The 25,361-nt window shown below is 39.0% G+C and overlaps 1 protein-coding gene across 10 annotated transcripts in view; it reads left to right on the top strand.

Annotated features, from left to right (window-relative positions):
• Positions 1 to 25,361, top strand: part of LOC138332964 (rho guanine nucleotide exchange factor 18-like) — a 240,108-nt gene that overhangs the window by 130,664 nt on the left and 84,083 nt on the right. For 7 of the 10 annotated variants that reach the window (XM_069281034.1, XM_069281040.1, XM_069281039.1 and 4 more), the window contains 8 exons: positions 790 to 1,123; positions 8,133 to 8,317; positions 8,708 to 8,817; positions 9,438 to 9,573; positions 9,722 to 9,752; positions 11,535 to 11,585; positions 12,992 to 13,111; positions 15,298 to 15,397. In XM_069281034.1, coding sequence (XP_069137135.1) covers positions 790 to 1,123; positions 8,133 to 8,317; positions 8,708 to 8,817; positions 9,438 to 9,573; positions 9,722 to 9,752; positions 11,535 to 11,585; positions 12,992 to 13,111; positions 15,298 to 15,397 — 1,067 coding nt within the window. The remainder of the gene's footprint in view (positions 1 to 789; positions 1,124 to 8,132; positions 8,318 to 8,707; positions 8,818 to 9,437; positions 9,574 to 9,721; positions 9,753 to 11,534; positions 11,586 to 12,991; positions 13,112 to 15,297; positions 15,398 to 25,361) is intronic. The other 3 variants (XM_069281038.1, XM_069281041.1, XM_069281044.1) reach the window with 3 other exon arrangements.

The raw sequence follows: 25,361 nt of genomic DNA on the forward strand, positions 1-25,361 counted from the left end.
GGTCCTGCTGTATCCAATCATGGCTACAGTCTTAGGATGAGTGTCAGGTCTAATAAGTTTTGGTGTATGCTGCTAAATATGGAGCATACTGATGAATAAGTTACAAGGTTGGTGTGACTTCTGTCCATGTCTATATTGTGTATGTCGATACAATTCTACTTCTGTCCATGTCTATATTGTGTATGTCGATACAATTCTACTTCTGTCCATTGGGGCCGCGGTGGTCGAGTGGTTAAGATGTACCGACATATTACCACATGCCCTCCACCTCTGGGTCGCGAGTTCGAATCCCATGTGGGGCAGTTGCCAGGTACTGGCCGCTGGTCGGTAGTTTTTCTCCAGGTACTCCGGCTTTCCTCCACCAACAAACCTGGCACGTCCTTAAATGACCCTGGCTGTTAATAGGACGTTAAACTAATCAAACAAACAAACTTCTGTCCATGTCTATATTGTGTATGTTGATATCGTGTAGGTTTTGACCATATTTTAGTATTATGAGAAAACAATAGCTGTGTCTGCATTCAGATATGAAGACATGTCAATGTTGATAAGTATGATTTAACATATATACATTCTCCCCTGAATTTTCATGATGAACTGTTCTAGGTTTAGTTTTGGGAGATTTCAAATGAGCCTTCAGGGGTAAGTTGGTTAAGTACTGCCACTTTCATTTCTATGTTGAACTATAGTGATATGTCGATACTTTTTCTCATTACATAATAAATACTTTTGTTCCTGTTGGACTGTATGTAATGAACTAAATGCTTACCTGCTGATTTTTTTTCACAGATCACCACAATTCTATGCTTAACTTGTCGAAGGATGAGGAGCATGCAGGCCCGTCCCAACAGTTGGCCCGGGAAACGCCCTCCGATAGCGAGGAGACCACACCCTACCTCACAGACCCCGCCCAGGACACTGGTGTCCAGATCTGCATAAACGGTGTCACAGTTGACCACTCAAGCGACTTCACCCTCGACGCCAGCTTGAACCGTTTCCTTCGAGATTTTTACGGTGGTAACACTCCTGGTGTTCGTCGGAGAAGTTGGGGTGGCAACTTACTGGAAGGTCAGAAACTCCAGGTTCGCCATGGCAGACATGAGGGGTCGCTTAGGTCAAAAAGGTGAGAAGGTTAAAGGTCACATTGGTTTTGAATGTTGTTTGTCGAGGATGAGTAAAAATACCCATATCCCTCACCAAAGTTCATTAACTGTACAAAATGATGTGGTTTGTGCTAGAAATGAAAAGTTACCTCTTGAAGCAGTCTTTACATTCTGTATTCTGTGTGACTGTCTTAGGATTCTTCTATGCCAAAACGTTACCTGTGTGTAACAAATGATTGCCATTAACTTTATAGTATCATGTCTCTGTAGATATCTGGTCATGTCTCTGTAGATATCTGGTCATGTCTCTGTAGATATCTGGTCATGTCTCTGTAGATATCTGGGCCCAATTTCTCGATAAAAACTTAAGTCCCAAACTGACCTAAATTTAAAGTTTTCATAAAAGTTACATAAAGAGAAAAAGTTTTGACTTAAGTCTGCACTTTTGTTTCGAGAAATCGGAGCCTGGTCATGTCTCTGTAGGTATTTTGTCATGTCTCTGTAGATATCTGGTCATGTCTCTGTAGATATCTTGCCATGTCTCTGCAGATATCAGGTCATGTCTCTGTAGATATCTGGTCATGTTTCTGTAGATATCTGGTAATGTCTATGTAGATATGTAGTCATGTCTCTGTAAATATCTGGTCATGTCTCTGTAGGTATTTTGTCATGTCTCTGTAGATATCTGGTCATGTCTCTGTAGATATCTTGCCATGTCTCTGCAGATATCTTGCCATGTCTCTGCAGATATCAGGTCATGTCTCTGTAGATATCTGGTCATGTTTCTGTAGATATCTAGTCATGTCACTGTAGGTATTTTGATTTGTCTCTGTAGATATCTGGTCATTCTTTACCTGGTCTTTGTAGATATCTGGTCATGTCTTTGGAGATATCTGGTCGTGTCTCTGTAGATATCTGGTCATGTCTCTGTTGATATCTGGTCATGTCTCTGTAGATATCTGGTCTTGTCTCTGTAGATATCTGGTCATGTCACTGTAGGTATTTTGTCATGTATCTGTAGATATATGGTCATGTCTCTGTAGATATCTGGTCGTGTCTCTGTAGATATCTGGTCATGTCACTAGGTATTTTGTTAGGGTGGCAACTTACTGGAAGGTCAGAAACTCCAGGTTCGCCATGGCAGACATGAGGGGTCGCTTAGGTCAAAAAGGTGAGAAGGTTAAAGGTCACATTGGTTTTGAATGTTGTTTGTCGAGGATGAGTAAAAATACCCATTTAATCCCTCACCAAAGTTCATTAACTGTACAAAATGATGTGGTTTTGTGCTAGAAATGAAAAGTTACCTCTTGAATGCAGGTCTTTACATTCTGTATTCTGTGTGACTGTCCTTAGGATTCTTTCTATGCCAAAACGTTACCTGTGTGTAACTAAAAGATTGTAACATGATTGCCCATTAACTTTTATAGTATCATGTCTCTGTAGATATCTGGTCATGTCTCTGTAGATATCTGGTCATGTCTCTGTAGATATCTGTGTCATGTCATGTCTCTGTAGATATCTGGGCCCAATTTCTCGAAAAAAAACTTAAGTCCCAAACTGACCTAAATTTAAAGTTTTCATAAAAGTTACATAAAGAGATAAAAAGTTTTGACTTAAGTCTGCACTTTTGTTTCGAGAAATTGGAGCCTGGTCATGTCTCTGTAGGTATTTTGTCATGTCTCTGTAGATATCTGGTCATGTCTCTGTAGATATCTTGCCATGTCTCTGCAGATATCAGGTCATGTCTCTGTAGATATCTGGTCATGTTTCTGTAGATATCTGGTAATGTCTATGTAGATATGTAGTCATGTCTCTGTAAATATCTGGTCATGTCTCTGTAGGTATTTTGTCATGTCTCTGTAGATATCTGGTCATGTGTCTCTGTAGATATCTTGCCATGTCTCTGTAGATATCTTGCCATGTCTCTGCAGATATCAGGTCATGTCTCTGTAGATATCTGGTCATGTTTCTGTAGATATCTAGTCATGTCACTGTAGGTATTTTGATTTGTCTCTGTAGATATCTGGTCATTCTTTACCTGTCTCATGTCTTTGTAGATATCTGGTCATGTCTCTGTAGATATCTGGTCATGTCTCTGTAGATATCTGGTCATGTCTCTGTAGATATCTGGTCATGTCTCTGTAGATATCTGGTCATGTCTCTGTAGATATCTGGTCATGTCTCTGTAGATATTCTGGTCATGTCTCTGTAGATATCTGGTCATGTCTCTGTAGATATCTGGTCATGTCTCTGTAGATATCTGGTCGTGTCTCTGTAGATATCTGGTCATGTCTCTGTAGATATCTGGTCATGTCTCTGTAGATATCTGGTCATGTTCGTGTCTCTGTAGATATCTGGTCATGTCACTAGGTATTTTGTCATGTATCTGTAGATATCTGGTCATGTCTCTGTATATAATTGGTCATGTCTCTGTAGATATCTGGTCATGTCTCTGTAGATATCTGGTCATGTCTCTGTAGGTATCCGATCATGTCTCTGTAGATATCTGGTAATGTCTCTGTAGATATCTGGTCATGTCTCTGTAGATATCTGGTCATGTCTCTGTAGATATCTGGTCATGTCTCTGTAGATATCTGGTCATGTCTCTGTAGATATCCGATCATGTCTCTGTAGATATCTGGTCATGTCTCTGTAGATATCTGGTCATGTCTCTGTAGATATCTGGTCATGTCTCTGTAGATATCTGGTCATGTCTCTGTATATATCTGGTCATGTCTCTGTAGATATCTTGGTCATGGCATGTCTCTGTAGATATCTGGTCATGTCTCTGTAGATATCCTGTCATGTCTCTATAGATATCTTGCCATGTCTCTGTAGATATCTTGCCATGTCTCTGTAGATATCTGGTCATGTCTCTGTAGATATCTTGCCATGTCTCTGTAGATATCTTGCCATGTCTCTGTAGATATCTGATCATGTCTCTATAGATATCTTGCCATGTCTCTGTAGATATCTGGTCATGTCTCTGTAGATATCTGGTCATGTCTCTGTAGATATCTTGCCATGTCTCTGTAGATAATTTGCCATGTCTCTGTAGATATCTTGGCATGTCTCTGTAAATATCTTGCCATGTCTCTGTAGATATTGCCATGTCTCTGTAGATATCTTGCCATGTCTCTGTAGATATCTGGTCATGTCTCTGTAGATATCTTGTCATGTCTCTGTAGATATCTTGTCATGTCTCTGTAGATATCTTGCCATGTCTCTGTAGATATCTGGTCATGTCTCTGTAGATAATTTGTCATGTCTCTGTAGATATCTGGTCATGTCTCTGTAGATATCTGGTCATGTCTCTGTAGATATCTGGTCATGTCTCTGTAGATATCTTGCCATGTCTCTGTAGATATCTTGCCATGTCTCTGTAGATATCTGGTCATGTCTCTGTAGATATCTGGTCATGTCTCTGTAGATATCTGGTCATGTCTCTGTAGATATCTGGTCATGTCTCTGTAGATATCTGGTCATGTCTCTGTAGATATCTGGTCATGTCTCTGTAGATATCTTGGTCATGTCTCTGTAGATATCTTGCCATGTCTCTGTAGATATCTGGTCATTCTTTACCTGGTTTGGCAAGTTTGGCCTGATTTCATGGGACATAAGTTGCTGATATGAAAGCCAGACTTATCATGAGAATAGCTGAACTTTAATTTTCTTGTTTTTAATCAATCAATTTGACCAACTTAAATATCAGGAAATTGGTGTGATTTTTAGAACTGGTATACACCAGTTCATGTTGTGTATATAAGCTAATCATTCACGGTTTATAAGACGATGCCCCAGTGTTTCTGGCTAGGATATGACGGCTACTAATGGTTGGTGGATGGCTAACTACTGCAGTGGTCATTACAAACCAGACTGACCGATAAAAAGAAAAGACAGCCTCCCTTCTCACTAACTGCTGTTCCGACACACTTCCTACAAGATAAGAACTTTTAATGACCACACAAATGACTGGCTGTTTGAAATAGAGCCAGTTGAATAAATGACCATTGGCATTATCTGGCTGTGGTGGAAATTCCGGCTAAGGATCACTGAATGGTCAAAGAAATCTAAACAGACACATGTCAGAATCAGTTACCAAGGTGATCTGTAGAGATATACTATTTATAGACATGACCTTGACATTCTAGGTTAAAGATAAAGAAAGATTTTGTTTTTGTTTGATATTTATATCTAATTAGGAATGTGAACACTAATGCTGTCATTCAAACTAAAACTCATGTAAACTTAAATGAAAACTTAAAACATTCATTAGATGTCTAGGAGTGATATGAAAAGCCCACTACCTTTCCGAAACAAAAATTGAAATTTTCTTAAAAGCAATATTAACATAAGAAAATATTTATTGATAGTCTAAGGTGAAGTAACAGTACCAAACAAATGCAAGATTCCCTGCTAGATCTGTGTTACAGTGAAGCATTCATTTCTCTGTTTTGCCTTTAGGCAGGGAAATGTAAGACGACCGGCGTTATGAAAATTGAAATTTTATTTTATTTTAAATAAATTGTTCAGAATGTGTTGATAAGTGCAGTATTAATGGTAAGCTGATAACATCTGGACTCAAAGTTATATAAAAACTTTTTTTTTTTTTTTTTTTCAAATTTCAGCACGATATTTTGGATTGGATTCATTTATGATATTTTGAATTGATAAGGTCATATTAAGTCTCAATTAGCCACAAATGTGCTTTGTTTACTATAATATCCAAGTCATGGGCAGTGCATGTAATGATGTTTTACTAATATTTGTGGTTATAATAGAACTAGCCAGAGCTGAACATATCAGCCAAGAGGTAGATAATTGTAGGATACCTTTAACACTGGTCGTGTCAAAACCTGGCTTTTCTATCTCAATCATCACCACAGATGGTTTGAACATTTCCTGTGAAATTTTGTTTTGGAAATAAAACTCGGAGAGACAATGGTGTGGAACCTACTGAAGTAAACCATTGCTTCCTTGATGATCCAAAAAACCTGTTTTACAGACTATACCCTGCCACCCCTGTTATGTATCACATTGACCTTTCTGATAGTTTACATGGCCATGTCCATTGTGTTCTGAAGGTGTTACAGGATGTGAAAACATTGTGAAGGTCAAAACCTCCAGAGTAGACCATTTTGGGTCTCTTTGGAGTACACTCAAGATAAATACAATCAGAAAAACATTGAGGTAAAAACTCCAAAACATTTTCTGTCTGATATTTGTATTTATTTGTCGGTCAATTGTCTTTGTATCTGGAATATTTTACACTGTGGATAAAAACTCATACAGAAAATCAGTGAACCTCTGTGAATTTCTGCCTCAGGGGACTCCTGGCATTGCACTGGTTAATGCAGTGTTATTGAAGTACCTCCAAACATTCACTGACTCCAGGCCAAACCAATCCAGGCCAAACTAGTACAGACCAAACCAGTCCAGGCCAAACCACTCCAAGCCAAACCAATCCAGGCCAAACCAGTACAGACCAAACCAGTCCAGGCCAAACCAATCCAGGCCAAACCACTCCAGGCCAAACCAATCCAGGCCAAACCAATCAAGGACAAACCCATCCAGACCAAACCAGTACAGACCAAACCAGTCCAGGCCAAACCACTCCAGGCCAAACCAATCAAGGCCAAACCAATCCAGGCCAAACCAGTACAGACCAAACCAGTCCAGGCCAAACCAATCCAGGCCAAACCAATCAAGGCCAAACCCATCCAGACCAAACCAGTACAGACCAAACCAATCCAGGCCAAACCAATCAAGGCCAAACCAATCTAAGCCAAACCAATCCAGGCCAAACCAATCAAGGCCAAACCAATCCAGGCCAAACCAGTCTAGGCCAAACCAATCCAGGCCAAACCAGTCGAGGCCAAACCAATCAAGGGCAAACCAGTCTAGGCCAAACCAGTCTAGGCCAAATCAGTACAGGCCAAACCAGTCAAGGCTAAACCAATCAAGGACAAACTAATACAGGCCAAACTTATCCAGGCAAAACTTGTCCGGGCAAAACCAGTCCAGGCAAAACCAGTTCGGGCAAAACCAGTCCAGGCCAAGGAGACAATAGTCTTTTGGAAAATGAAATTGAATACAAGATGCTCTGATAGAAGCTTTTTATGTGGTTTGTAACTATGGTAAAGAAAAGTCCAAAGTAAGATTTAATTATGTGTACGAATATTTATTAGATTTGTAATTCATATGTAGACCTTTAAGTACAAATACAAAGAGAAGTCAGTGTTATCAGAATAAAGCCACAGACCAACATGTCTATGGTCAGTACATCGTTAAGGAGAAAAAGTAGGATGTCATACATCTTAACTATTGAGTCTGGTCCCAGAGATAGTATGGAGTGAGTCTTTACCATAATAAACCCTGATCTTGAAGTGGAGGGCTTGTTGTAATGCCTGACCAAGAGGTGGAGGGTTTTGGATAGAATGTCAAGCATTTCAACAGCCTGACCACTGCAATCAAAGAAATTTTAACAAAATCTGTTGACATTGATGTCAACTCTTATTATAGCAGGTTATAATAGACTCTGTGAAGTCTTGAAAAAAACAGCCATATATTGAGATCAGGTCTAGTACAATGATGTTCTCCCCATGTACAGTAGATGTACTGTGATAGTGCATTGCCAACATTAACTCTTCATTGGACCAAATGAGGACACCAGTTTTTACAGCCTTTGTGCGAGTTAATTTGATAAGTAATTTGTATGGCATCAAGTTCCTGGTCGTAGCACCTGTATTTTTAGTTACAAGTATGGGACCTCACTTATATTGGCTTTACTTTGTTGAGATGTATCTTTATGTCACGATCAATTTCTCTAGTCGCTGTCAACCTTTACTTTTTTACATAGAATTTTAGGGCAACGAAAAATACTTAAGTTTCCATAAAGAGCACACTTTGTAGGGAGATGATGACCTTAAGTACTGATGAATCTTTTAGCCTATGATTGTTTCCATCCTAATGTTGATATGGTTTAGCAAGTAAACAAAATTAATAGTATTTCTGCGTTATGTTTTTCAGTATGAGCCTAAACAGTCTGGATGGCGACGATGATACAGAAGACGATGATTATGTGGATGCCAATGAACTGCCTACCCCAAACGGGTCCCAGGGAGGTCTGGAGGCGGGGCTAGATCACTCCACCCCCACACACATGGACGCTCTAAGCATTTCGCCGGGGGAGTCACCTTGCTCAAGTCCTAATAGTAAGTATCGCTGAGGACAGGTGCTCCAAACAATTTATATGCAAAGTTGTCTTGCTCAAAACCTTCAATTTGTCTGCAGAGTGGTACCTAGGTAATAGGTTTTTTATGGAAAGGTGCCTTAAATTATTTTGTGGGAGAGTCACCTAGCTCAAGTCCTAATATAAGGTATTACAATTTTATTTCCTACATCCATGTCTTTCTGACATATCATGCCCAGCTGTATCCTCATCAGCATTTCTGACCATTTTTCCCTGTCTTCCTGTCCCTTCCTTTCCGCCACATCCTGTCTGATTTCATTGGGAGGCAGTGGTTTTTATATAGGCTTATAGACATTTCTAGCTTTCTCGTTACATGTACTAAGACAAGAGTTTGATGCCATTGTTGTTTCAGACAAGGACATGCCTGATGCCAGCATGTATAACTCGCCAGATGTAGGGGAATCCCTCGTCAGGACCTTGTACGGTCTAAAACAGGAGCTCATCTCACCACGAGATAGAAAGGTACCTACCACTCACTTTGCACATCTGTCGTGTTACTGTATCATGCCAAGAATGATGAATTTAGAATTTTTTCACACTTTCTGGCGACAATTTAATTTTGTTCTCCTGCCTATGAAAATTAAGAAATTTTTGATTCCAAAAACTAACCTTCTTTACAATATGTCTGATGTCAGTAGCTGCTATTTTGATTACTCTCTGACATCAGACATTAGTTATTTCCTCCATAATTGTGTTATAGATTTTCATACATAATTTTTATTTCAGTATTTGTCTCACAAGCTTCTCTGATGAAGCTTGATAAAGTTAAAGAAAATGTGTTGACTGACTGTATTCAACCTAATAAGCGTGCAGGGCATTTAGAAAATTGAAAAAATGCAAAGGTGCTTAATAAGATGAAATTATTGCAAACCTATACAGTTGTCATATTTTGGTCTTATACCTGGGCAATTGAAATTGAGCCTCCAAACGGGAAGGGCGCATATAGGGACATGGACGCTTATTGTCAAATACGGTATTTGTAAGTCAGAAGTAAGATTAGCTGAGTAAAGTTTAATCAGTTGTAGCCATTAAATGTACGATCCTAGTTGCATAATAAACTGATCCTATTCTTTGACTTACAGTCTCACCAACTACAGCAGGAGTTAGGGGGACACAGCGGGGAATCAGCTGACGAAGATTCCAGAATACTAACAGTTCCACATTCCAATATCACCAAATCCCTGTCCACACCCTCTATACCCGCAGCCGTCTCACCAGGTAATATATCATCTCAAATATCAGCTGTTAACCAAGTAAAATATCTTCATTATAAACTTTAATAAATTTGATCAATTTCTCCTTGATACTGTACTTATAGCCTTAGAAATATCAGTGTTTTACCTATTAATTAAATTCTACATTACAGGTGAAAGAAAAGTACACAAAGACCCCAAACAGTAAGTGATGTTTACCTTCTTCATTTATCTCCCCTTTTCTCTACTTTGTTCCAGTAAATTATATGATTTCCAATATTGTGGCCCGATTCCGTTTTATCTTTTTTGCAATCTTTTGAATTTTGTTATGATGCAAATTTAATTCATAATTACCTTTAAATAATGTTCTCAGTTTTCAGAACAGCATTGGCATTATTGTAGTATTATTCATTAATTTATTAATCATTTAAATTTACTGGAAAGTTTAAATCTGGAATAGTTTGCCGCTAGATTCTCACTAACGAGGTAGTGACTCCAGTCTGTTACCCTGGTGACTGTTTCCTTGGTTTTGGGTTGATTTCCTTAATGTTTACACACAAATCCCTGTACTGACATCCTTATCAACTTTTCTAGATGGATTCTTGACTTATATGTCAGTCTGTCAAATTTCACACCTGAAAATGATTTATACAATTTACTGACCTGTTTGTTATAGTGATTTCATGATGGTCTTAATGTTTTTGGTTCCTTTTGAAGGGGCTCAGTCTTTTTCAAGAAGTGCTTATGATTAGTTTATTCTACCCTTGAGGAATGAAGGAAGCAAGAAAAAAAAAAGAAAAAATTATGATAAATATTTATACACTAATTGAAAAGGAATGAAATCATCAAACTGCTCAAAATCAATTTATCTCCGTTTGTTCCATGATTATAGTAAACATTTATTAGGTGTGTAACGTTCTAATTCTCCTCTATCATCTGGGGGTCACAGAATCGAGCTGGTCCACAATATCCAGTATGGGGCAATAACTGCTACTGGCTATAGGTTGCTGGTTAGTCTCATGGAACTCCTGGTTCTCCTCTTTTAAGCAAATCTTTATTAAATTACCTTAACTAATAAACCAATTATTGTTCTGAAGTCCTTCAGAAATCCAGTTTCTTCAAAAGATTAAGTCTTTTTCTTTTTGTATTACTAATTACTAAATAGAGATAGGATTTGGATGGGGGGAGGCAAGGTCATTTATAAGATAATCATACATGGATTTGTGTGTTAAGGTTACTTGGACTTATCTACTTATGTACATGTTAATTTGTAAAGTACTTCATATTAGTAGGAATAGGAAAGCCTGGTCATTTTCTCTAATCATAAGATAATTGTTCTCCCTGAAATAAGCAATAGAAAAATTTATGTCTTACTGCCAGGAAAGATAAACCTGAATAACTGTAACACACCATCAACATTTAGTTTGATACGATGTAAATTTTTGTGTTTTCATTTCTATGCACAGAAGAGCAAAGCTTTATCGGTATGTTGTAGATACGTTATAGTTGGGCTGTAGGTATATATATATACATGTATTTTATTTTGCCTTGAGCAGTTGAAGGTTTTATCGTTTGGATTATTGATAAACAGATTAGGATGAGAATTTTAATGTCTTTGTTTCCATAGTAACTGTTGACATGAATACAACTATACTTAGCAGTGTTATCATTTATGAAGTAATTAAATAATAAATTATATGCATGAGGTTTTGGTTCTTTTTTTTCCCTAGAAATTTCATTTTTCTCTTCTTTTTTTCCATATCTACCTCTGAATTTCCATTATGCCACAAAGAAAAAAGTTGCGAAAGTTTGATCGGTACACACATTTTCGTTTCTATGGCGGCCATTGTCTGACTTCTGTTGTGTTGTTTTACACAGAATGAGCTGTGGAATGAAGCCCAAATTCTTATTTTCCTGATTGTGGTGTGATTGTGATATTTTTTGTTGGTCCATCGGTTTCTGTTTTTATTGTGGGGTTATTTTCAGACATGATGTACCAACTTACCTCCTCATACAAAAACTCATAGAGGAACATGAGTGAGTTGAGTTTTGATGTGTGCATGTTGTTCTTTTTATTATTTACTTACAATACACATCTTATCACTGTTAATCGAAAAACTAACGCTGATGAACAATCGCCAAATAGTTCAAGGGAGGCAACTCTCACAGAATTTTCTAAACCTGTGTGATAAGATTTGTATTTTGTGTGTAATTTCATGTAGCTGCTTTTCGTTCAGATTCAAAAACACACTAGTTCAAGGTTATAGAAATTACTTTTTTATGAACAAATCAACCTTTTGATATGTAATTTTACAAACTTTTTATTGAGAACATTAATAACCTTAGAGCCGTATTCTAAGATTAATTCTTATTGAATACTTTGATTAACCTTGACACTTATCATGAAGATAATTGCTTTTGAACTGTTGAAATTTTACGAAATTTGTTCTGTATCTTTAAGACAAATTTCTGTTAAACTTTGAAGTGAACTTTGACCTGTATCTCTATGAAGTGATGGTAGGCAGCTACATATTGCATGTGGAATGTATTTATCAGAGCATGGCAAGATATTGTGTGATAAACATGTTAACTATTGCATGTATGCATGTTTTGCATGAACGTGTCCTGCGTGACCAGTTCTGTCCCTATTTCCTAATATGCTTACTTCCTAATTGATCACAAACCATGCACTTTTATCTGAATCATCAAAATGTTTGTTTGGAATGTTGTTACTGAAGCATTTGAAATACTAGGATAAATATTTCCAGGTTATATCTGTTATGTGCTATAATTACTTTTTAAAGTGTCACTTGTCAACAATTTTCAATTTTTCAACAACAAAACATGGATTTACAGATATGGTTATTTGCCCTTTGTCATGCCATTGAATATATTTCTTTTGTCTGTCATTTCTGTCTTCTTCCTATAGAGACAATGTATTGTATTACTCATAATTATGAATGCAATATACAATCTAACTGATATGATTTAAATTACAAGTCAAATGATCTTAAAGCCTGACACACTATTATCTTCACTGTTTTCTATGAATTAGCATTTACAGAAATGTATCATCTTCACCTTGATCTTGGCATATAAATATGCAAAAAAAGATGTACACAAATCAAATGAATTATGCTCATTTTCCTAGTTCAGATATAGACAAGTGTTGATTAAGATTAATTAGATGAAATACTTAAGATAATATTTATTCCAGGAGCATGAACATTTACTAATATTTGGTTATATAGCTAGTGCAATGCTATCACAGTCACCTGACTACCCAAGCTTTGTCAAGAAACGGAAAATTCTCTTCTTTTTTACTAGAATCAAACAGTTGTGAAATTGATAAAAATTTTCTCTGCTTATAAAACATAAAGAATCCCTCCTGGCTCACAGCTGTTATTGAGTGTAGTATGTTGATATATGACATGTTCTTTTAGCGCACAATTTCGTCGTCAAGATGAAATAGAGGAGGATGATGATGAGAATACGAATCGTCTTCTTGGACAGAGCGACAGCCGGAGGCGGTCTCAAGTGTCCCTTATTGACTTTCTGGCAGAGTAAGTTGGGGTGGTACTCCAGGGTAGGGGAAACGGTTTTTGCCGAGTAAGCTCAGAGCTAGTACCAGTGTGTCGGGGAGAGGGATGATGGAGGTAGGGTAAGAAAGATTCTGGTCTAGTCAATCAGAGTTTGTATTTAAGGGGTTTAGAAGTTTGATAGTGGGGCCTAGTAGTTTATATATTTGGGTACTTTTTGGCAGAATAAGATAGGGCTAGTACTCGAAGGACTGGAAAACTTTCTGGATGAGTAAATTGGAACTAGTAAAGCTGTAACATGTAAGAGAGGTAGGAGAATTTCTTGTTTTGTATATTTGGGACTACCTAGAGCTGGGTGTTTTGGCAGTATATATCTTAATCTTGCTCTTGAATTTGAAGATAGAAATACCATCATGTTGGTATAACTAGAGGTGATAAATTAGGGGCTATTACTCCTTGTGGATCTTGGACACTCTGTTTAGGAATGGGAAACTAGAGGTAAAATGGAACACAGATAGGAACAAGAGGGAATTTCATAGATGGAGAAACTTTCATGGTGTGTAGGTGTGGGAATCCTATATCAGATTTATACGGTGAAAGGGGGGCTTGCATCTAAATTTTCAACAGTGATCCAAGGGGAGTAACTCTGGTTGTACTACTAAAGTTTGGATGCACTTGTATAGACCTAGACGTTTGATGTACGAGTTCTATAGCAAAGTTTCTAGGTCTGCTAGTTTTAATTGCTTAACCTAAACTATAGTTTATATATCTATATAGTAATGCTTCGCTTTTCACTGACTGCGTGTACCATCGGTAGCTGGGTTATAGAGAGCTATATATAAACACCTTCTATAACCCCACATATTAACACATCGTCTAATGTTGTAATATAAAAACACTAAAATATCTATAACGTTTATGTGTTGTTTACTCACTATTCTATTTGTATCTTTAAACAATTTAATTGTGATATTTTTGATTCAATATATTATATATATGTGCTTCTGTTTATAAAAAGTTTGAATCATTGATAACATTACTTTGCCTTTTGAATTACTGCTATATGATAATATTGCTTTCTTTCCTAATGGTAGTGAACTATTGATGATTTGATATTTTTTAGTTGTGTGAGAGTTTGATAGATAATAGAAATTATATTAGTGTAACTTACTTATTTATTTTAGCTTGTGACATTTTATTATGATCATGACATTGGTTAAGAATCTGACCACAATTTGGGCATCTAGACCTCAACCTTGTTTTAAACTGACCTTCACATACACAGCATTGACCTTGACCTTGTGTTATCAAGGTAACTAAGTCATGACTATCATAAATATAACCTTGACCTTTTGATTAGGATTCATTAAGCTTCTCAGTCTGCTCTGTAAACTTGTAGGTAAGAAAGTGTATTAAAGCAAAGAATAAAATTTCATCCTCGGTGATGTTAAGTCAAAAAGGAAATTCTAATGAAAAATGTTTGGAAATACTGAAATGATAAAGATTATAGGAAAAGTCATAATCTATTTATTGTACAATTTATACAAAACATCTGAACAAAATTACTGGGAATTTATATGATGAACCATGAGCTCCTGAATGTTAAGAGCTCTTCACTGAGGACACCCCTAATTTAACATCAGAACCGTCACCACGGGATGTTTATAACATTTGATTATTGATGTTTATTTCAATCAGAATCTACACCAGCTGGTGTGGTTAGAAATATAATAGCTTTGATGTTTGTGTGTTAGTGAATAAATCATTGATTACAGGATTAGACATGGAACAAGGCCACACATGACCGGAGACAAGCTGTGGTTAGGTGTCAGGGTTATAGTAAAAATGGATCTGGTTTAAATACCTGTGAAACATCTACATACAGGGGTGGTGATTGACAACCTCAAATGTTCAATATGAAACAAAAAAATTGTAAAGTTATTAAAATATACTTGTATTAATTGTTCTCTGCTCCAAAATATTCTTTCTTTTGCATACATTTTCTGTATAAAAACTTGCAAGACTTTATATAGGTGAACTTGTAGAATATAGCAGTATTCAACACTGTCTGTATTCCATAGAACTGAACTTTATAGAAACTGATTGGTAACAAATACCTTAATCCTAGAATACACTAGACGACTGAGTAGTATTTAACCATTCAGGACTGATATGAGTTGTGATTTCTAACCAACGCTTTGTGGTTTTAGTCCTTCTAACCTTGAGGATCCAAATAAAGCCAGGAAAGAAGAAAAGAAACGAAAGCCTAGCGTCTTCTCTAGACTTCAAAACAGTTACAGGACGAAAAAGGTAAGTCATTTTATTTGGATTTTATTTTGGGTCCGAAGGACCTGCTTGAAGCCACCGTGGCTTCCGCGTCACCCTTCGTCCGTTCGACCGTACCGACCGTGGCGTCCTATTCGTTCCGACTCCTGTGTCCGTCCGTTCGTCCTCCCCCAAGGGGCCTGAGGGGCGGGGCCAAAAGGGGTCAATTTGGCTATTTCCATATAAACGACTTCTTCTCTGAAACCAAGCATGGGATAGCACCCATAATGCAATGGTAGCATCCTTATAGGGTGGGGATTCAAAAATTGTACAAATGATGGGGCTGACCCCCCTGGGGGCCTGAGGGGCGGGGTCAAATGGGGTCCATTTGGCTATTTCCATATAAACGACTTCTTCTCTGAAACCAAGCATGGGATAGCACCCATAATGCAATGGTAGCATCCTTATAGGGTGGGGATTCAAAATTGTACAAATGATGGGGCTGACCCCCCGGGGGCCTGAGGGGCGGGGTCAAATGGGGTCCATTTGGCTATTTCCATATAAACGACTTCTTCTCTGAAACCAAGCATGGGATAGCACCCATAATGCAATGGTAAGCATCCTTATAGGGTGGGGATTCAAAATTGTTACAAAATGATGGGGCTGACCCCCGGGGGCCTGAGGGGCGGGGTCAAATGGGGGTCAATTTGGCTATTTCCATATAAACGACTTCTTCTCTGAAACTAAGCATGAGATAGCACTCATAATGCAATGGTAGTATCGTTATAGGGTAGGGATTAAAAATTGTACAAATGATGTGGCTGACCCCCCGGGGGCCTGAGGGGCGGGGTCAAAAGGGGTCAATTTGGCTATTTCCATATAAACGACTTCTTCTCTGAAACCAAGCATGGGATAGCACCCATAATGCAATGGTAGCATCCTTATAGGGTGGGGATTCAAAATTGTACAAATGATGGGGCAGACCCCCGGGGGCCTGAGGGGCGGGGTCAAATGGGGTCAATTTGGCTATTTCCATATAAACGACTTCTTCTCTGAAACTAAGCATGAGATAGCACTCATAATGCAATGGTAGTATCTTTATAGGTTGGGGATTCAAAATTGTACAAATGATGTGGCTGACCCCCGGGGGCCTGAGGGGCGGGGTCAAAAGGGTTCAATTTGGCTATTTCCATATAAAACGACTTCTTCTCTGAAACCAAGCATGGGATAGCACCCATAATGCAATGGTAGCATCCTTATAGGGTGGGGATTCAAAATAGTACAAATGATGGGGCTGACCCCCAGGGGGCCTGAGGGGCGGGGTCAAAAGGGGCCAATTTGGCTATTTCCATATAAACGACTTCTTCTCTGAAACTAAGCACGTTATAGCACCCATAATACAATGGTAGTATCCTTATAGTGTGGGAATTCAAAAATTGTGCAAATGATAGGGCTGACCCCCCGGGGGCCTGAGGGGCGGGGTCAAAAGTGGTCAATTTCCATATAAATAACTTTTTCTCTGCAACTTAACATGGGATTACGCTCATAATGCAATGGTTACATCCTTATAGGGTTTTGAATTCAAAATTTTGCAAATGATGTGGGGCTGACCCCCCGGGGGCCTGAAGGGTGGGGTCAAAAGGGGTCAATTTAGCTATTTCCATATATAAACGACTTCTTCTCTGCAACTAAGAATGGAAGAGCACTTATAATGCAATGGTAGCATCCTTATAGGGTTGGGATTTGAAATTGTACAAATGATAGGGCTGACCCCGGGGCCTTAGACGGCAATAGATGCGAGGTCAAAAAGGTCAATTAGGCTACTATTTTCATATAAATTACTTTGTCTCTGAACCTATGTATTGGATAGCATATTTGTATGGTATCAATAGCATCATTGTAATGGTTGTGATTCAAAAATAAACTTTGGGAGTCAATTTTGCTTATTTTTCTAATTGTCTGAGTCTTGTGATAATTACTAACAAAAAACCAGGTGAGCGATACAGGCCCTCTGGGCCTCTTGAAACTCCCACTAAAAATGTGGCACACGAAAATTCCACACATTTACTGTGAACCAAGTAAAAGCATATTCGTAGAACAAACTTGAGGAACATCTTCTAGAGACACCGAGATCTAGTGAGAATGAAAACACTCCTGATGCTACTAGATCTAGAACTGCATCAAATAAAAATCTGTCGATACAAAAGATATTTAGAAGAAATCTTTTGAGATTCTTTAAATAGCAATTAATACAGCTGTGGAAAAATACATTAGAAATAAAACTATAACCTAGAACCACAAGAGAGTATTGAAATGACAACCTAGGTACGAACCGACTATGTCAGGGTACCCCTTTGTCTGGGTTGATATCATCTTTAGGAAGGTAGAAAAAACATCAATAGTGATTAAAGTTGAATTGGTACTATGAGTGAGTTTTCCTCTCGAGACCAATAGATAGTTTCCACATTGCTTTTCTTGGGAAAACATGTAAACGTTGGTGGAAGTATCAGACTTGTAATGGGCTTGTGGGTATTAAAATGGCTGTGTTTAATTAGCTACGTAGATGAATTATACAGAAGTTTGATTAGTGAATGAGAACGTTTAACCCTCCTATAGAACAAGGTAACTACCGTGTCTTACTGTAGAATACACAGTACACAACATAAGAGGCGCTGAAATCTCCTCACGATTATTGCTGTTTCATCACGTTTTTCTGTTAAACCCATTAATGATTAGAGCTGTTGAAGAGTTCCAATGTTTAGTTCTAATGTTTTGAACCGAAGAAATACCTACATGGTAATTAGTTTTCCAGTCAATGAGGAGTACCAATTGTATCACCTGTTTTGCACTCCTAAAGTCTTCAGAACCTCAATGGTTACCAGGTTGTCTCCACACCTGTGTAACATGTGACTTGTAAACATCCTTCAGGTGATTGGACCCTCACGGAATCAGAATAACATCAACTCAATATTATCAAAATCAGGCTAATAGACATCTATGAGTTTCATCCATAAACATCAGCTGGACTGACCTAGGTTTTTCAGTGTTTTGTAACAGGTGAGGAGAAAATGTAGCGGCCAGACCAGGATTTGAACCCGGACCCTCTGAACACTAGTCGAGTGCTAGTCACCGATGATCGACCCAGTCCAATCCTGCTACACTCCTTCCACCTTTCTTGAAGTCTTCACCCTCGAAGACATACGAGACCCTTCCAAACACCACCACCGTGGGTTATTTAATTGGGCGCCAATTCTGTAACAGGAGAGGGGAAAATGTAGCAGCCAGACTGGGATTCGAACCCGGGACCCTCTAAACACTAGTCAAGTGCTCTACTGACTGAGCTACCTGGTCACTGATAATCAACCATGTCTAATCCCGCTACAGTTAATAAGTGTAAATGGAGCATGTCGAGGTTGGCCTGTACATGTGTATAGTGTTTAATAAGGAACCTGTCACTCAGCTGACAGAGCCTATACTACTTTGGCTCTACTGAGCCATACTTTTTTGACGCTGGAAACTTGGGTTTGATTCCTGTTTGGGGCACTGAACAGGAATGTGTGTGTATTTTATCCTGTTCTTCTATATTTGTTAACAATTAGTGTTCATGAATTTTCTTTATTGAATTCAATTTGTGCCTCTGTTGAAGGTTTGTCAGTGTTCATTTGTAAAATTTTGTCACTTTAGTTTTGAGGTTTCCTAGGTGTTCAATATTTATACCCCTGATATGTAATGATGAAGGTAATTGGGGACATTTAGTGTAACTCATATCTAACCTGCGTACCCTAGCTGTCCCAATTTGATGCAGACAAACTTTTGTCTCTCCATAGTTCACATGTAAAAATTGGGTCTATTAGGAAGATACAAAACAATGAACTTTTGAGCTTTCCTCACCGTTTCCTTAAAATTCAGTTGTAAACATCACTCACATGGTTTTTGTTACCATGATGTTAATTTGTTGACATAAGATGTCATTTCAGTTTGAGTGAAGGTCATTCACAAACACGAGGTCATTAGGAGTTGCTGAAAGCTGATTTGAATACAGTTGATAATGTTGTGTTTTGTGTGTCTTATTTATGCATTATTCACAAATTTGTGGTGCAAGAATGAAATTATCGTGTCCCATATCAACTGGATTAGCATCATTTCCATATTGAAATTCAGACAAAGATAATTACATACTTAAAGTACAGAGGTCTTCAGGTACATATTTTGTGTGTCCATCGTACTGTAAATTATTACAAGATCAGAATGTTATAAGTTTATCAATAAAGTCACTGTAAATGATTGCATAATTAGGGTTCTTATGTGGCATTGTGGTTAAGGTGTCTGACACCCTATCAATAGTTCTTTATCATTGTATCAGAAGCTTGAATCTACATTGGGCACTCTACAAGAAATGACTGTTGGTAGTTGGTTTTTCTCTGGGAACTCTGGCTTTCCTCCACCACTGCAAACCAGTTCATAATGGAATGTTCGCATATTTTCATGAGAACTAGAGCTCAGATGCGAATTACAAATGTTTCATAGATATTTGTATAAATATGAATACATGATTTTTGGTAATTAAGAGTCCTTGACAGCATGTTTATAAACTCATAAATATGTTGATAGCTACAAATACGTGAAATATTGTATACAGGAAAAAAATATGGATTTACTGTAGCTGAAAATAGGGTGAAAACAATTAAAGCATCTGGAATTGAATCCACATCTGTTTTTGAGAGTAGCCTTTCAATAATATAGATTCACTTTATTCCATTGTAAACAAAATTTTAGCCAAATGATATTACAACAATTACCTGTGTGACTCTGTTCCCATGGATATATTGAGAATAAAATGATTTTTCAGTAATGTAGAGTGATAAGTGCAAATGAAAGCCAATCTGGTAACTATTTCTGTTGTATGTTGTATGAAAGCCAATCTGGTAACTATTTCTGTTGTATGTTGTATGAAAGCCAATCTGGTAACCATTTCTGTTGTATGTGGTATGAAAGCCAATCTGGTAACCATTTCTGTTGTATGTTGTATGAAAGCCAATCTGGTAACCATTTCTGTTGTATGTTGTATGAAAGCCAATCTGGTAACTATTTCTGTTGTATGTTGTATGAAAGCCAATCTGGTAACTATTTCTGTTGTATGTTGTATGAAAGCCAATCTGGTAACTATTTCTGTTGTATGTTGTATGAAAGCCAATCTGGTAACCATTTCTGTTGTATGTTGTATGAAAGCCAATCTGGTAACCATTTCTGTTGTATGTTGTATGAAAGCCAATCTGGTAACTATTTCTGGTGTATGTTGTATGAAAGCCAATCTGGTAACTATTTCTGTTGTATGTTGTATGAAAGCCAATCTGGTAACTATTTCTGTTGTATGTTGTATGAAAGCCAATCTGGTAACTATTTCTGTTGTATGAAAGCCAATCTGGTAACCATTTCTGTTGTATGTTGTGTCCTACTTAGATATAACTTCTGATTGATTGAGAACAAAGTAATGTAATGTTGTGTTAATCCTAACCTGATGTTATGATGAGTACATCTACAACTGTAACATCTGTGATTAATGTACAGGATAAAGACAATGCTATCTGATGTATGCCTTGTACTGTCCGAGGGGTGGGGGAGGGGGAACAAAGGGCTATTGAATGGTGTAGGTAACCATTTTATTATCAGGCCAATTGAAGTAAGTTTTTTTGTGGGGTTTGCTAGAGGATGTTTTGTGGGTAAGGTGCGTCAGAGACTAGGATGGAGTAGTCTTTGGTTTTGTTTGGGTATGGTACCTGGAGAAAGGGGGAGGGGGCTGTCTTGTTTGTATTGAAGTCATGTTTTATTTATTTGGATGGGGGTGTTATAGTTGTGTTGATAACATACACAATTCTGTGATGATATTGTTTGATCTACTGAGATAAAAGGAGGGGAGTTCTATTTGTTGTGGTATAGCACATCAGAGATTTTTAGGTGTGTGTGTGGAGGGGGTGGTCTAGTGGAGTTTGTTGTGGTATAGTACATCAGAGATTTTCAAGTGTGTGTGGGGGATGGAGGGGGCTGTATTGTAGGGGGGTGGGGGGGAGTTCTACTGGAGTTTGGTGTGGTGTGGTACATCAGAGATTTTTCAGGTGTGTGTGGGGCTTATTCATGGGGGGAGGGGGATTTCTAGTGGAGTTTTGATGTGGTGTGGTACATCAGAGATTTTCAGGTGAGTGTGTGTGGGGGGGGGGGGGGGGTTAAGGGGGCTGTATTGGGGGGAGGGGGAGTTCTAGTGAAGTTTGGTGTGTGGTGTGGTACATCAGAGATTTTCAGGTGTGTGTGGGGGATGGAGGGGGCTGTATTATGGGGGAGGGGGAGTTCTAGTGGAGTTTAGTGTGGTGTGGTACATCAGAGATTTTCAGGTGTGTGTGGGGGATGGAGGGGGCTGTATTATGAGGGGAGGGGGAGTTCTAGTGGAGTTTTGGTGTGATGTGGTACATCAGAGATTTTCAGGTGTGTGGGGGGATGGAGGGGGCTATATTGTAGGGGGGGTGTGAGGGGGAGGTCTAGTGGAGTTTGGTGTGGTGTGGTACATCAGAGATTTTCAGGTGTGTGTGGGGCTGTATTATGGGGGGAGGGGGATTTCTAGTGGAGTTTGATGTGGTGTGGTACATCAGAGATTTTCAGGTGTGTGTGGGGCTGTATTATGGGGGGAGGGGGATTTCTAGTGGAGTTTGATGTGGTGTGGTACATCACAGAGATTTTCAGGTGTGTGTGTGGGGTTGGGTGGGTTAAGGGGGCTGTATTATGGGGGGGAGGGGGAGTTCTAGTGGAGTTTAGTGTGGTGTGGTACATCAGAGATTTTCAGGTGTGTGTGGGGGATGGAGGAGGCTGTATTATGAGGGGAAGGGGAGTTCTAGTGGAGTTTGGTGTGATGTGGTACATCAGAGATTTTCAGGTGTGTGGTGTGGGGGATGGAGGGGGCTGTATTATGGGGGGAGGGGGAGTTCTAGTGGAGTTTGGTGTGATGTGGTACATCAGAGATTTTCAGGGTGTGTGTGGGGGGTGGAGGGGCTGTATTGTAGGGGGGGGGAGGGTGAGGGGGAGTTCTAGTGGAGTTTGGTGTGGTGTGTGTACATCAGAGATTTTTAGGTGGGGATGGGGGATGGGAGGGGGACTGTATTATGGGGGGAGGAGGGGAGTTCTAGTGGAGTTTGGTGTGTGGTGTGGTACATCAGAGATTTTCAGGTGTGTGTTGGGGATGGAGGGGGCTGTATTGGGGGGTGAGGAGGGGGAGTTCTAGTGGAGTTGTTTGGTGTGGTGTGGTACATCAGAGATTTTTAGATGGGGATGGGGGATGGAGGGGGCTGTATTATGGGGGGAGGGGGAGTTCTAGTGGAGTTTGGTGTGGTGTGGTACATCAGAGATTTTTAGATGGGGGATGGGGGATGGAGGGGGCTGTATTATGGGGGGAGGGGGAGTTCTAGTGGAGTTTGGTGTGGTGTGGTACATCAGAGATTTTCAGGTGTGTGTGGGGCTGTATTATGGGGGGAGGGGGAGTTCTAGTGGAGTTTGGTGTGATGTTGTACATCAGAGATTTTCAGGTGTGTGTGGGGGATGGAGAGGGCTATATTGTAGGGGGGTGAGGGGGAGGTCTAGTGGAGTTCAGTGTGGTGTGGTACATCAGAGATTTTCAGGTGTGTGTGGGGAATGGAGGGGGCTGTATTATGAGGGGAGGGGATGACCTATTGGAGTTTGTTGTGGTATGGTGCATCAGAAATTTTCAGGTGTGTATGTGTGTGTGTGGGGGGGGGGGGCTTAGAGGGGGCATGCTGTATTGTGGGGTGAGGGGGAGTTCTAGTGGAGTTTGATGTGGTTTGGTACATCAGAGATTTTCGTGTGTGTGTGTGTGTGTGTGGGGGGGGGGGGGGGGGGCGGGGGGGAGGAGGGTTGTATTATTGGGGAGGGGATGACCTATTTGAGTTTGTTGTGGAATGGTGCATCAGAAATTTTCAGGTGTGAGGGGTAGGGGGAGTTGAATTGTGGGGGAGAGAGGATGACCTACTGAGGTAAGATTCTGTTTTTAGGAGGAGGAAGACAGACAGGGAAGGATAAAGTAAACAAACATCAGACTGAGAGGAGATAAAACAGATCAGACCACATGTATATAAGAGTACTTTGTTCCTGCACCTTAGAGCCCCACACTGCAGATATAGGTATCAATCGTGACATGTCTATAGACTTGTTAATTATAGATTACACAGCCCCTTAGGAGGGGACAGGAGGAACCCTGTGGTTTACTGTCTCTAATGGAGCACATCAGTTGCGGTTTTCTTTCCACTGAAGAAGTTTCTGTCTGTCTCCCAATGTTGAGTTTGATAGTTCTGTTTATGAGTCGTCTAAGTGGTGTCGATTGGTGTATGTTGTAGAGGGGTATTACTGCCTTTATCAAACACCTGCAGAAAATTTCTTTATTGAAACAAAATATTCAAAATGTTGAAAATGATTGGAAAAACCTGTACTGCATAAAAAAGGTTCTGCTTCTCCACCTAGAGATAGAAGTATATTCCCATTAGAAAGCCAAGTAATGTTGCAAAAGATGTCTTATTTGAAAGCATTAACGCATTCACCCCTTAAAAAAAGACTTTTGAACTCATCTGGTTCAAAGGCTGGGAAAGTTCACTACAAAATTATGGGGTAAAGGAAGTAATGTTAGTTCCATGGACCATTAGTCTAACCAATGAAAACCACTGCTCTAGGGGTCAATCTGTTTTAGTATAATAATGTTATGACACAGTGGTTGAACATTATATACGGGACTACATCATGTTATGGATATTTACAATTTTAGTTTATTTTGATTTGTTTGTAAAATTTCTTCAGTTTGGAACCAATAAGAAAAGGATTAATCTTTTGAAAATATGATTGCTTAAATCAAGACTTTGTTTATACTTTAGGCTGTCATTGTCTAATTGTGCCATATTACCCAAGGGGAGATAATCTATAATTCATTCTAACAAACCGTTATATATATGGACGTATAGCCAGGTCAGGGTGTAAGAATATCATGTCAGTACCTTGACCCTAGCTTAACAGGACATGAGATATATCTGATGATAAAGAGGAAATTTTGTTCACCTTGTGATGTTTTATGTATATTATTGAGTTTACAAATCAAGCAGTCTACGTTTTTGGTAGGTAATAGTAAGGTCAGTGACTTCCATTCTTTAGACTTTCATCAAAAGATGGTATCAAACCGTGTTATGGACACTGTAATAATAAGAAGTCTTGTTGTGCTAACATCAGAACATTAAATATGTTTACATGTCTCTGAGATAAACTGATTATATGATAACCATCTCATCTGTACCCTTACTGAAGTGTAAAGCATTGTTGTTTGACCTAGCTGGTACAGTAGGCTGTCCGATAGAAGGGGTTATGCTGGCTTTGCATATTAGAGGAGTTATTTCACTTGAGGGCAGGTATTTTGTATGATACGTTGTTTTCTCAGAAAAGATGTGGTGTAACGCTCACAAAGATTAATAGAATCTTACATGGACCTGTAAAGTGGACAGGGATATCTCAACCCTCGTGAAAGATTTTGGCCGGTCAACCCGAGGCTTGTAGAGGGTTGACCGGCCAAAATCTTTCACGAGGGTTGAGATATCCCTGTCCACTTCACAGACCCATGTAATATTTTTTTCTCTCATACTTAGTAGAAAAAATGATGAGATTCCACTTGGTTTCCAGCTTTTTCATCGCGCCATCATCGCAGGAACGTCGTTATGTGTCAAGCGGCGCAGTTACGCCGCATGTATTGATGACGTCACGTTATTGTCTAGCGCGTGTGACCCCTGTGTAAGATAAAGATATCTTTTCCCTAACAACCACGGGATATCCCTGTAAAGTATGGGAGAAATGATTTATCTCATTTACCTTTGAGGACACGTTTATACTCGTAGGGTACATGACCTGATAAATTGCCCTTTCATATTAGGGTACCTGACCTGATAATTTTCCCCACTTCTAGTAGGGTACAAGACCT

Source organism: Argopecten irradians, chromosome 10 (genome assembly GCF_041381155.1).
Source record: "Argopecten irradians isolate NY chromosome 10, Ai_NY, whole genome shotgun sequence".
Taxonomy (NCBI): Eukaryota; Metazoa; Mollusca; class Bivalvia; order Pectinida; family Pectinidae; genus Argopecten; species Argopecten irradians.